This window comes from Chinchilla lanigera, unplaced genomic scaffold, assembly GCF_000276665.1.
Source record: "Chinchilla lanigera isolate Chin_1 unplaced genomic scaffold, ChiLan1.0 scaffold00122, whole genome shotgun sequence".
Taxonomy (NCBI): Eukaryota; Metazoa; Chordata; class Mammalia; order Rodentia; family Chinchillidae; genus Chinchilla; species Chinchilla lanigera.
The window spans coordinates 953,695-967,090 of NW_004955523.1; the positions used below are offsets into that span (position 1 = coordinate 953,695).

The 13,396-nt window shown below is 58.0% G+C and overlaps 1 protein-coding gene across 1 annotated transcript in view; it reads left to right on the forward strand.

Moving 5' to 3' along the window:
• Ltbp2 (latent transforming growth factor beta binding protein 2) overlaps window positions 1–13,396 on the forward strand; it is a gene marked incomplete at its 5' end in the record, with an annotated part of 86,528 nt that overhangs the window by 34,475 nt on the left and 38,657 nt on the right. The window contains 5 exon segments of the mRNA XM_013507149.1: window positions 406–590; window positions 1,955–2,125; window positions 2,597–2,803; window positions 3,608–3,894; window positions 4,869–4,971. Of these exon segments, the coding sequence (XP_013362603.1) occupies window positions 406–590; window positions 1,955–2,125; window positions 2,597–2,803; window positions 3,608–3,894; window positions 4,869–4,971 (953 nt within the window).

The following is a 13,396-nucleotide window of genomic DNA, read 5'->3' on the forward strand; positions in this document are numbered from 1 at the left end:
AGCGAGACCCTGTTTCAAAAAGACCAGAAAAAAGTGGCAGAATCCAGTTGAGCAATTGGGAGGCCAGAGAAGGACCTGGTCCTTGGCTTCAGGGCAGGGACTGGCTCAGGGCTCTCAAGACTCTCAGAATGTCAGAGCTGCCTTCACTCTGCAGTCAAGGGCCAGAGCGGCTGAGTGACTTACCCAGCTTGATCTAGCGGAAGCCTGGCTATTCCACCCAGGGGTGCTATGCTCCTGGGATGGCCGGCCACCCTCACCTCTGCCCCGCTGTCCCAGGGCACCTCCACTGCCAGGAGTCAGCCAAACTGAAGTATTGTTCCAGCGCAAGGACAGGGAGGGGGCAGCCGGTGAGGGAAGCCACAGAGAAATGCTTCTGGGACGCAGCCCCTGCGCTTGTCTCCACAGGACCCTGAGCGCGCTCAGCCAGACTGGTCCCTCCCCGCCGCAGGTGGGGCCGTCCCGGACCGCCCGACGTTACCCAGCCACTGCCAGCAGCGGCCAGCTGACTTCCAATGCACTGCCTGCAGGACTTGAGCAGAGGGATGGTGCCCAGCAGGCCGCGCCTCTGGGCTTCCTGTCGTCCCCCTGGGGTAAGGAGACGCTGTCTCGGGGCCCAGAGCACTACATCCTGAGCCCTCTGGGCCCCGCCTCCGCTTCTTCCTCCATGCTGCGGTGGAGCTGAGCTGTCACCTCGCCTCACATTCTTTCAGCCGAGAATATGTGAGCCCTTCCTTTGTGCCGGGCCCCGAGGGCGCCGGATTAGCTGATCTGGACTTGGCCCCTGTTGAGAGCAAGGGCCCCGGCTGCTGTAGCTCTGCCGGTCTGTCATCCCCTCCTGCCCTCGCTTCCTTCACATCTGACCTGGACCCTCACCTTGCAAACGCAGGCCTTCCCACCCAGCCCATCCTTCCTGCTAACCTCGTCCCTCCTGATTGGCCAACCAGCTGCTTCCGTAGCACCAACACCGGCCCCTTCTCCTAGGAAAAAGCCCTCAGCGGCGTATCTGACTGCACCAGAGTGTGCGCTCCGTCCTTGCCCGCACCCTTTCCCTGCTGCCTGGGCGTGCTCCCCCCATTTCCGCAGAGCAGCTGCTCCTGGCCCCAGACCTGCAGAAGCGGGGAGCCAGCTCCTCTGCACCTCCCTGCACCGGCAAGCTTCTTCATCCACACTTCCTGCCTCCGCTTGCCTCAGCCCTCTGCCTCTGGCCTCCCTCCGCTTCTGGATGAATAGCCCTCCATTGGGCTTCCACGGCCATACCCGTGCGAGTGACCTCCCAGGCCCCGCCCCCTCACGGTCCTCCCACACCTCCCCTTTGATGTCTTGCTGGGCGCTTCTCAGAGGCTTCCCCACCACGCACAGATACAGTGCCTGGCCCTGTTCTGGTAATCAGGGCCCCCAAGACCTCACTCTGATCACTCCTCGGTTTTTACCTTCTTCCATTTCTCTTAGCAGCCTCTCCTTTTTGCACCATCTGAGCCGTGTTCCATCCCAGGCCCCCGGGTTCAAAGCCCAGCCGTCATTGGACATATGAAAATTGCTAATACTCAGCCATTTTAACCTATAAAACTGGCAATTTCTGAGGGCTCAGCCCAAAGTAATACCCATCGAGAGGGCTGAGAGTTAACGTGCACGGAGTGTGGGCGCAGTGGCTGCCTCTCAGAGGTGTTACTGCTCAGACCGGGCGTGCTGGCACACGCCTGTAATTGCAGCACTCAGGAGGCTGAGGCAGGAGGATCATGAGTGCCAGCCCAGCTTGGGCTGCATAGTGAGGACCTGTCTGATTTAAAAAAAAGGTGTTACCCTGTCCCTACTGTGGACTGGCATCCTGTAAGTACTCAACAGATGCCCTGGGGGTGGCCGCATCCCTCGCCCCACGGGCCTTTCTCACTAGGCGCTGGAGGTCACAGCTATGCCTCTCAGCCCTGCCCCCTGGACCCAAGCCCTCTGTCCGCAGGGCTGAACCTCACCGAGAAAATCAAGAAGATCAAGATCGTCTTCACCCCCACCATCTGCAAGCAGACCTGTGCCCGTGGGCACTGTGCCAACAGCTGTGAGCGGGGCGACACCACCACCCTGTACAGCCAGGGCGGCCACGGACATGACCCCAAGACTGGCTTCCGCATCTGTGAGTCTCTTTCCCCACGAATGCTTCCTGGATGGCCCTGGGAGTCGGGGTGGCTGGAGGGGCAGGCCTGCCCTGGCCGGGAGCCCAGCTCCTCCCTAGGAAGGAAGCCTTCCCCTGCTCCTGTCCCCAGCCACACGGGGAGCTGAGTCATCCCCCGGGCCTGTCGCAGCCTGGTCGTGTGACTCAGGCAAGTCACACACTTCTCTGAGTCCAAGCTAGCCTCGCTGAGAAGTGAAGAGGGAGTTAGTGATGCTCCTGCCCCGTGTCTAGGTTCTTGTGGGGACCAGGGAGAGACATGAAAGGGGTTTTTGGCAGGGCCAAGGCTGATTATTATCTGCCCTCCTTTACTCCAGAGCCTCATGGAAAGTCCCTGCCTTCCGGGGGTGCTGGGCCCCCAGGCCACCCACTTCGGATGGCCACGTGGTGGGTGCTGCTATCCGCCCACCACGGTTGCCTTGGTTGGTGTTGTAGATTTCTGCCAGATCCCCTGCCTGAATGGAGGCCGCTGTATCGGCCGGGACGAGTGCTGGTGCCCCAGCAACTCCACCGGGAAGTTCTGCCACCTGCCGGCTCCGCAGCCAGACAGGGAGCCTCCCAAGACAGGGTCCCGCCACAGGGCCCTGCTGGGAGGCCCCTTGCAGCAGTCCACCTTCATGCTGCCACTCTCCAACCAGCTGGGTGAGTGCCACCAGGCAGGGTGGACCCGGTCACCTGCTGAGCTGGCTGGGGACGGGAAACCCCTCCCCCTGACCTCATGCGGCCCTCCTGCTGGGGACCGGAAGCACCTCCCCCTGCCCTCATGCAGCCCTCCTGCTTTCTCTGCCGCCGGCGGGCTCCGTCTGTTCCTGAGCTTCTCTCCCCGCCCAGCTTGGTGGCTCAGGGTGTTTTTGCCTTGGCCTGTGCTGGGAAAGTCAAGGTAGCCTGCAGGCAGCGTCCTGCCCTCAGGTGCCTGTGGTCCTGGTGTACAGATTCCAGCACAAAACGCAGCACCTCATTTTCCCTGTGTCCCATCAGCAAACGGCAGATTAAGGATACAAAAAAGAATTGCAGAATGCTGTGAGAGACAAGGGGAGCAGGGCCCTCCAGGCCTGGGGTGCTCTGCGATGCTGTGTGGAGGGGACACCTTCCCTGAGCCCCTGGCCAGCGGGCAGCGCTTGGTTCAGCAGAGGGAGGGACGGCGCGGGCAAGGCCTGTGAGGTGGAGTGGGGTCGGGGTCAGTGGCGGGATCTCAGGCTGTGCAGGAGCGTGGGTGGAGGTGGAGTCAGGAGATAAGAACTTGTGTCCGAGGGTCCTTCCGTGAAGCCGTCCGCCCTTCATCCTTCCCTCAAGGGAGAAGTGTTCTGGGGCTCCGGGCAGCCAAGATGTGGAAGAGCGTTTACACAGACACCCAGCCTGCCTGGCCCAGGGCTATGGGTGCCCCCTGGGGAGGTGGTGGTGAGGTGGGGTTGTTTCCTGGCTCTGACCCCGGCCCCCTGTGCCCAGCTTCCGTGAACCCCTCCTTGGTGAAAGTGCACATCCACCACCCACCGGAGGCCTCTGTGCAGATCCACCAGGTGGCCCGGGTGCGGGGCGAGGCCGACGGGGCCCTGGAGGAGAACAGCGTGGAGACCAGAGCTCCGCCCCGGCGCCCCGCCCACCCCCAGCACGGCGGCTGGGACGGCAACAGCATCCCCGCGCGATCCGGGGAGCCCCCGCAGTCGCCACCCCAAGTGGTGTCCAGGCGTCAGGGGCTGCTGGGCCGGTGTTACCTGAACGCTGTGAACGGACAGGTGAGAGAGCAGAGCCTGCCCTCCCCTGAAGCGTCCAGAACATCGCCCCACCTGCCTTTCTCCTCTCTCTCCTGCTTGTTCCGGTGGAGTGTCTGCAGTCTCCCACTTCCCAGATGGGAACACCCGGGGCCCAGAAGCGCCGGAGTATGGAAAGGCTGGGCCTCCTCCTGTCCGGGCCCGACTTGGTACCGCTGGTGCCAAGCAGACAGCAGCGGGGCGAGGAAGTCCCTCTGCGGAGGAGCTGCCACAGCACCCCAAAGGCAGCCTAGGTGTTCGGCCCCAGAAAATGCTGGGCTCTCTGAAAGCTGACCAAGGAGGACCAACTCCGCGTCTGCTGCGGAGCTTGGTCTTCAGTCTCAAAGATGTGGAACTGGTAAACGCAGGCTGCAGCTTAAAGGCCTGGTGGTACCAAGACGAGAGGTGCTCCATGTTCCCCGGAGGCATCCTCAGCTCTTGATGGGGGTCCAGTCAGGCAGGGCTGAGACCGGACTCAGGTGGCTGAGGCCAGCCTTTTCTTAAGGCTGCAGTGTGGGGTTTCTCAGGCCAGCGGGTCTGAGGAAGAGAGTGACCAAGGGAGAAGGACTGCAGTCCCAGGTCCTCCCCGGCCTTCAATCTGTGATTCCCCACGACTGGGGCCCCACCCAGGGGAGGGCCCTCATATTCCCTGCCCTGGAGGTTGCTGAAGAAAAGCCCGTCCTCTGGGACTCCTGTGGAGGTTGGCAGCCGGCACACCTGTACAGGGGAGATTGTGTGTCTGGATGGTGCCCCCTTCCAATACAAGGTTGGGTCTGGCACGCTGGACCACAGCTTTGTCTGCCTCCTTCCAGTGGGCTGGCTGAGCCCTTCTCCCCTGCCTTGGGGGCATCCCCTGGCAGAGGGGAGAGGCTTCGTTCTATGTCCTGGGCTCTCCTGAGACATCTCTGCACGGCAGGGGAGGGAGTGGGGGTCACAGGTGTCCGTGGCTTCTTTTCCAGTGTGCCAACCCGCTGCTGGAGCTGACTTCCCAGGAGGACTGTTGCAGTGGTGTGGGAGCCTTCTGGGGGGTGACCTCCTGTGCCCCGTGTTCACCGAGACAAGGTGAGTGCTGGTGTCAAGGTCCAGGTGGTGGGGAAGCTCTCCCTGCTGCGGAGCATGCCCTCCGCACACCCCACCTCAGGGTTTACAGGCCAGGTAGGTGGAACAGACAGATAAGCGTGCAGGCCTTCCAGGTCAACCTTGATGGAGCCTCTGGCTGGCAAACCAGGCCCCACGGCTCAGCCAGCCCTCTGCCCAGCTGCCTGGCCCACTGCTCTGACTGCCTGCCCGTGCAGGGCCGCTCCTTCTTCAATAGGTTTAGGGTCTTCCTCTGGTGCTTGGCCCCCGCACCCTCCTCTCCCACACACCCCTGCCCAGGCCAGAGGCCTTGATGTGATTCGGTATTTCCCTCTTCTCACGCTGAAGGACCCCCGGCTTCCTCAACTCCTCACCTCCTATTCCTACCTCCCAGGCTCTGGACCACGGTGAACTGGTTGTCCCAGAGTGCTCTCAGCCTTGGGGTGTGAGAACCCCAGCCCGCTGCCTCCTCTTGAGTGGTAGGGAAAACCCAACATTCCTTCCTTCCTTTCTTCATTCGTGTAGCAAATACTCCCCAGTCTCTCATGTGTGTCAAGCACTGAGGATTTGGGAGTCAGCAAATTCATGTTAGTGCTGATCTCCAAGACGTGGTCTGACATCCAGGAAGCGGTGACATCCAGGTACCTCTCTGGCTTCTGCCTGCTTAGCCTGTCTTCTCCTCTAGGCCTCATTCCTGGGCCTGGGCCTGCTGTGTATTTCTTTTGCTAGTCAGCAGTCACCTCAGTTAGTCGGTTTTGTGGGGGTCTGGACAGGGCTATTCCCAGCGTCAGACTCAGCAGTGGGGCAGTGACTATACTTTCCAAACTGAAAATACGTGCAGACGGCTTCACAGTGTGATGGGATTTTTAGGGAGGCAGCAAAGCATAGCTGTTAGCTCCCAGACTTGAGCATCTGAAACACACCAGGTCCCAGTCCCCACCCTGCCCACTAACCTCTCTGCCTAGACGCTAGCTGCAGTGAGACGATGTACGTGCTTAGCACTAGGTTAGAACATGGTGGCAAATTGTAACCATGCCTTCAGTTCTGTGTCTGCAGTTGGGTCAGAAATATTCAGGGGTAATATTCTAGAAACTGTGGGTCAAAAATATTCAGGGGTAATATTCTAGAAAGTTCTGAAAAGTAAAACTTAAATTTGCCTTGCACTGAGCACCATGCTAAATCCGCACAAATGAGATGTGTGTAGTCATGTACTTTCATACCCTCCGCTGCTCCCTAGATCCTCAGTCCGTCTTCAGCATGCAGCGGGGCACGGTGCCCTTCCCAGCTCATTTCAGGCCTGTGGTGGCTGCCTCTGCACTGAGCATGTTTACTGAGCAGGCTTTTCTCTGGTCATAATTCCCTACAGAATACTGTGTAATGCCATGTACATGGAGTTTACATTACATTAGATGTTTTAAGAAATGTAGGGATGACTTAAAGTATACAGCAGGATTTGCGTGGATTATATTCCAGCACTGTGCAGGTTTACATAGGCTCAGGATTGGATTTTGGTGACTACTAAGGTTCTGGATCCAGTTCCTTATGGACACAGAGGGACGACTGTCCCATTAGTATCAGTTATTAGACGGTATATTAGCAGCTTTCCATTGTGGGGACAAAATGCCCAACACACACAGTTTAAAGGAGGAGAGGTTTACTTGGGCTTCCAGTTTCAGAAGGTTCAGTCCATGGTGGCTGGCTCCAACAGGAACACCGTGGTGGGAGGACGTGGCGGAGGAGAGCTGCTCAGCTAAGGGCAGCCAGGAGGAAGAGAGGGCTGGAAGAAGTCCAAGTAAGGGTACGTCCTTCAGAGACGCCGTCCCGGTGACCCACTTCCTGCAGCCAGGCCCCGCCTCCTGAGAGCACACTCAGCTGTGCGTTCATCAGTGGTGGATCCATGGCTGAGGTCAGTGCCCCTGGACCTCATCGCCTTACAAAAGCCTCACACCAGCCTTTTGGGGGACATTTTGGATGCGAACCATAATAGGAGGGATCCTCAAGAAAGGGAAAGGAAGGCCAGCCTACTGGTGTGAAGAGCTGCTCTGCATCTCCCCTGCAGCCAGAGATGTTTTTGCCACGTTCTTTCCTTGTTCCCCTCCCTCCTTCCTGTCAGGGCGGTTCTGGAGACGTCTTTCTACCTCCCACGTGCTGTGTAGACCCGCTTGAGGCAGCAGTGATGTGTGCAGTGGCGAGAGGTAAAAGCAGGGCCTCTTTCCTACAAGCTTGCAGCGCAGCGGGTGCCACGGACTGCCGGTGGCATCAGGAGTGAAGAGGCAGCACAGGACAGGTGCCGAGTGCTGTGGGGACAGAGACAGCGGAACCGGACCGCACACAGGTCCCAGAGCACCTTTCCACAAGTGAGGAAGAGGTGTCCCTTCCATTCCCAGGCCCGTCTTCGCAGGCGTATAAATCTAGGATGCCAGTGATTCCCTTTAACGTGGTCCTTTTTTAGTGCATCTGTACATGGTAAGGAAAGGAGCCCTAGTTTTTGTTTAGGGTCTTGTTTTGGTCTTTTTTGGGACAGGGTTTCACTATGCAGTTCAGGCTGGACTTGAACTCACTTTGTAACCCAGGCTGGCCTTGAACTCACAGCGATCCTGCTGCCTTAGTTTCCCGAGTGCTGGGATTACAGGCATGCGCCACCACGCCCGGTTTGAGCCCTAGTTTAAACTGGTGGATTGAACATTCTTTGAGAAGGTAGTATCCAAAATGAGATCTGAAGAATGCCTAGGAGGATGGGGCAAAGAGATGGGGAAGAGTTTAATAACCCAGGGAAACAGCAGATGCGGTTGAGACCAAGAAAGAGCAACATTTCCTAAAGCAGAGTGTGTCTGTTGCTGGCCCTGCCCAGCCCTGGCTTTCCTGAAAAAACTCGGGCGCATCCGAAGGTCCAGGTGGACCTTCCCAACCCCTTCCTTTAGGCGTGGTCTGGCTCCTAAGAGCTGCCTCAGGCAAACAGGGTCTATCAGCCCGCCTTGGGCTGCTGCTGGCCAAGGTGCTGACCTGCCCGGGAAAACCTCCGGGACCCGCAGGGGGTCCTCGGAGGAAGCGTGGATTTCATCCCAGCGGCGACTCCAGAGCAGCCTGAGGGTCTCCTGCTTGCTGTCTTGAGCTGGGTGCTCCGTGGTGTTGCTTCTGGAGTCTGAGAATGTATACAGAGGGGAAGGGTGGCCCCGGCTGCTGATGGCTGGGGTAGCAGAGGAACAGACTGGTAATTACGGCTGAGGAGCAGGGATCTGGAAGGGGCCCCCAAGGCCCCACTCCATTGGTGGCTTCCACTTGGCAGGGTCCTGAGCCCTGGGATGCAGCCTGCTGGGTAGGCGGTAGCACTTAGGGTCCCACAGGGCTGGTTTCCCTCTTCAGTTTGCTAGAATACCTTCCCAGTGATGTCAGTGACCAGAGCCCATCGGGATAGTGGAGTGGGAACCAGAGTCACCCCGAATTCATGTAAACATCAAATCACTGCTACAGAGTCTAAGTAGGGCCACAGGGGTCTGCCGCCCAGGGTGTGGCAACCCATCCGGGATCCAGGGGAGCAGGCTGTGAGCCCCACGGCCAGAGACAGCTGTGGTCAGTGAAAGATCCCAGGCCTTTACCCTTCAGCCGGGACTGGTGGCACAGCGGCCATGTCCCCAGACCTTCACTCTGAATATGAGAGACCTCACTTGGGTGTGGGATGGAAGAGAAGGCTAAGCTTGTGCTTTAGGGGCTGCCCCTGCCAACCCGCCCCACGCTGTCCTAGCTCTGAGCCAGCGTCGTGAGCTGAGCCCGCTGGTGACCAAGGACCCTGCTCCCAGCAGAGCCGGCTAACTGTCCAGGTGGGCTCTGGAGCCAGGGTGGTGGGCATGTTGCCGTGGGTCAGGCGCCCCGTGTGTGTGGGTGCAGCATGCCAGCCGCACCCACAGGAGGCTCAAGCCCAGCCCTGCGCCCCCCGGCATCTCCCGGCTGGGGCCCCTCTCCTCCCTTCCCTTGCCCGCTGGATTCAGTGCAGCTCAGCAAGCTGGGCACCAGGGCACGGAGCCTGCAATGCAGAGAGCCTGCAATAACAAAGACCAGGGAACATAAACATTAAACTACGTGAAAGTGCAGCTGGGCACCGTCTGGAGACGGGGCGAGCTGCACAGGAAACTTGTTTGTGTTGACCGCGAGCCAGGCAGACACCTAGCTCCACACGCTGCCTGGGGCTGGGGTGCGAAGTCGACAGGACAGGCCGGCTACTGTGCGGGCATCAGGAGCGGGAGGGACAAGCTGCTGCCTGGTGGGTTTGGGGATGCTGGGCAGCCAGGCGGGACGTCCGGATTCTAGAACGTTCTTGGCCACAAGCGGCTCTGCCTCTGTTTCTCCTCTGATGACGTAGGACTGTGCCTCTCAAGGCAGGCTTTGTCATCCTCAGCAAGGTGGTCTGGCAGAATCACAGCAGAACCGCTAGAGCGGGCAGCCAGGAACCACGGAACTTTGTGGCCGCCTCTCAGTTGCCTTCGGTCTTTCGAGGGTCCATGCTGGACTCAAGCAGAGTGCTGCTGCTTCTGACCCCGACGAGGGCAACCTCGCAGTCAACCTCGAGGTCTCAGTCTCGTGGCACCGACAGATGCCTTTTCTTCCAGGAGATTCCCCCTCCTCAGGGAGGCAGCCCTGGAGTCCGCCCATGTTCCTCTGCTTTTCCTCTGACTGAGAGCTATGGGTCCCCCTCGGACCTCCTGGGTCCTCAGCTGAGCCTGGGCCTTCCTGACCCTTTGAGAGTGGTCGAAGGTCCAGCGCAAAGCCTCTTCAGTGCCCCTGCCAGAGTCTTGGAAGAACGGCTCTCAAAGACCATTTTGATTGAGGCCACATTTTTCAGTTTCCATAGAAGACAGACATCTGGGTTGACTGGAAAGTTGGCCCTTGCCCCGTCAGGCTTGGCACTGGCTGTGTCAACCCCAAGGCCCCTTCGCTGGAACAACCGAAGCTGGCACACGGCTTGCAGCCTGCGGTGGTGGGCTCCAGCTGTTTGCCACGAGATCATCTTTCCCTCAGCCTGGCCTGGGGTGAGTTCCCTGGAGGCCCAGCCCCTCCCCGCGTCTCCGGGGAGAGCCGGTTCTCTCACTCTGCCTCTTCAAGGAATTCTGCCTCTTCCCCGCTAAAAACAAGAACGGCTGCCAGTTGCTGAGCCGCTGTGCTGAGCCGGCCCCGGCCCTGGATCGTCTCTGAATTTGCAGGGACGCAGGCAAGCAAAGGAGAACAGCGCTCAGTGGTGGGTGAGGGAGTGTCCGAGGACGCGTGGCTAGTGGAGCCAGAACGGGAACCCAGGATGTCTGCTGCTCAGCTGACCCAGCCTCCTCTTCATCCTGGGAGCAGAACGTGGGGTACCAGGCTGGAATTTCACAGCCGAGAGGGCGCCCATGAGGATTATAATCAGGGGTTATCACGTCTGGACAATACCCTTCAAGAAAATGGGGTTGAACAGCAGGCAGTTTAGCAGCACACAGTAGATTAGCTCTAAAAGTTAGCAGAGATGGGGTCAAAGAATTGCCCGGGCAGGAGAGCGTGGGGTTGTTTCCTGTGCTTCTAGAGAAAAGAAAAGCCAAAGTGTAGATGTTTCTGGTAAGCAGGGCTCAACTTGACAGTGAGCACAAGGGACAGATTATTAAAATCTGGAGAGGTGCAGCAAACAGGTACTAACAAAAGTTCAAAAACAAAACTGGAGGGGGTTGGTCATGGTGGCACATGACTGTAATCCTAGCACTCTGGGAGGCTGAGGCAGGAGCGTTGTAAGTTCAAACTCAGTCTGGACAACTTAGTGTCTTTAAAAACAATTTTTTTTAAAGGACAAAGGCTCTTGGTTCAAAATTCCCAGTGCAGGAAGAGGAGGAGGAGAAGGAGGGCAGGAAGGGGAGAGGGAGGAGAAGAAGGAAGAGGAGGAGGAGGGCAAAGCGGGAAGGGGGAGGGAGGAAGCACATGGGTCCCAGCCATAGGTGTGCTTGCCTAGAAGCACTGAGCTCCCCTCGGAGAGAGGTATGCCTGCTAAGAGTGGCTTTGTCAAAGGGTTTGGGAAAGATACACTTATTTTTGAGGGGATGAGGGTTTACATATATGTTTGAGGATTTACTTGAAACTCTCAGCAACAACAACAAAAAGCTTTGCTTTGCTTTGGTCCTGACCTGAGCCTCGAGGAGTGTTCTAGGTGTGGCTGTGAGACCGGCCCGGGAGCGGAGTGTGCGGTGACGTGGACAGAGCCTTGAGGCAAGTCACAGCAGCAGGGTCGTTGTCCTGTTGCCACCAGTAACCGCGGTTTATCCGAAGCACTCAGACGTGCCCTGATGCACCGAGGGTTCTCGCCGACGCTGTCTTCAGGCGCTGGGTGCCGCTGTGCCCATTCCCCAGATACAGATGTCGAGCCCGGAACCCCAGGTCTGTCTGACTCCAGGCCTTTCTTTAAGCCTCTCTGTAGAGGCTGCCTGGGCACGGGCGTGGGGGACAGCTGCACTGGGTGGGGCTCCTGTCCTCTGGGACTCTCGGGGACACAGCCAGTCCCCTGCCCTGGATCGATGGGATTGTCAGAATTCCAGTGAAGCAGTGTCCCTGTGGCTGGGCAGTGTTCTGAGAGCTTCTTCCGAGGAACTGGAAAGCCCCTGGGAACCATGTCCCAGCTGTTAGCTCCTCCCGGCCCCACGGGGGTGGCATTCCTGACACATAGCGCTCTGGCCTGCGGACTCCAGGGCGGGCTGGTGTCTAGGTGCAGCTGGACGGCTCTTGTGTGAGCTAAGGGTCTCCCAGGCCCCTCCCACCTCACTGTGGTGACGTGGGCTCTAGTGCCCCCGAGGAAGCCATCAGAGGCTGTGCTGGGTGGAATGCCCATCCCCAAGGCAGGGAGCCCAAGGCGCCTCGCCAGCGAGAAACATGAATAATAACATGTTGCTAGAAAGTGATGAGTGCTGTGCTCAGAGTTTTACATGCTTATTTCGTGTCTACAATGACGCCGTGAGCAGGCACTTGGCACCCCCATTTTACTAATAAGAAAACCCAGGCTCAGAGAGGTTGAGTAATTTGCCCAGATCCACCCAGCTGGAGGCAGGCAGGGGGCGTGCAGTCTTTCCTCAGACTGCTGGTGGAAGGGAGGAAGAGGGGAAGGGAGGAAGGGAGGAAGGAAGGAAGGAAGGAAGAGGGGAAGGGAAGGGAGGGGAGGGAAGGACTAAGCCTTGGAGGGAAGGAAGAACTAAACCTAGGAAATATCTGCTGGACTGTGACAGGCACCGTGCTAGGTTCATCCTGACACTCGCTGCTTCAGCCAAGTTAATTCTAATGACACTCCTGCACACTGAGTTGCTGTCTCTGCTTCTACAGATGGACAAATTCAGGCTGAACAAGTGTTAGAAATGAGCCGCAGGTCACAGAGCGAGTGGGGCGGAGCCTGGCACCGGCTGTGGTCCAGGTGCCCACACCACATGCGCCGTCTGGGGAAGTAGATGTTTCTGCGTTCCTGCCTAAGGTTTGCAGGTCCAGGACCAAGGCCTCAGCCTGCTCACGCGTCCCTGTGGCACCCAGCTTGGGCTCGAGGCCCGAGTGTGGGCAACTTAAACACTTAGCAAGACCAGCCACACCTTGCTGCTGTCATCGCAGGCTGAGATGGGTGGGCTTGTAAACAGCCCTAGGGCCGGACTCGTGTCTTCACCCTCGCCGCGCCAGCTCTGCTCACGGAGTCAGGGGCAAACTGTCTCCAGTAATTTGTGTGCCTTTGCTGAGACCTCCTTCGAGGTAACCAACAGCTGACAGGGGGAGTTAGGGGCAGGGCAGGCTGCAGCCCTGGGGTCCTTTGTTCCTTTCCCCACTGTGAGCAATGGGGATGCAGCAGTGGGTGGACAGGACCGAGGTCAAGGGCCAGAGACATGATGAAGCCAAAGCATTTGCCAGCGCCAGTTGGAACCAACCTGAATTCCCGGGAGTCTGGCATTGCAAAGGGCTTGTGAAGCATGGAGGGCAGGCGTGAGTAACTGTCTGGGTAAGAAAATGATGCTGAATTTTATATAGAATATCTCCTCTGGAGCCAAGCTGACTAGAATTGTAATCTCAGGCCCACATGCCAGCTGGGTGTTGTGAGGCATATTCCTTAATTTATCTGTGCCTTAGTTTACTCATCTGTAAAATGGGAATAAGAAGCCAGGTGTGGTTGTGCATGCCTGTAATCCCACTACTCTGTGAGGTTGAGGCAGAAGGGTTGTAATTTTAAGCCCAATCTGTGCAATTTAAAGACTTAGCTAACCCTAACCCTCAAAATAAAAGCTTCAAAAAGGACTACAGATATAGCTCAGCACAAAGGCCCTTAGCTCAACCCCTGGTACTGAAAAAAAAGGAGGGATAAGATTTGTAAGTACTCCATGCACATCCAGCTATGTCATCTTTGACAAAGGAGCCAAATTCTTTCACTGGCAGAAAG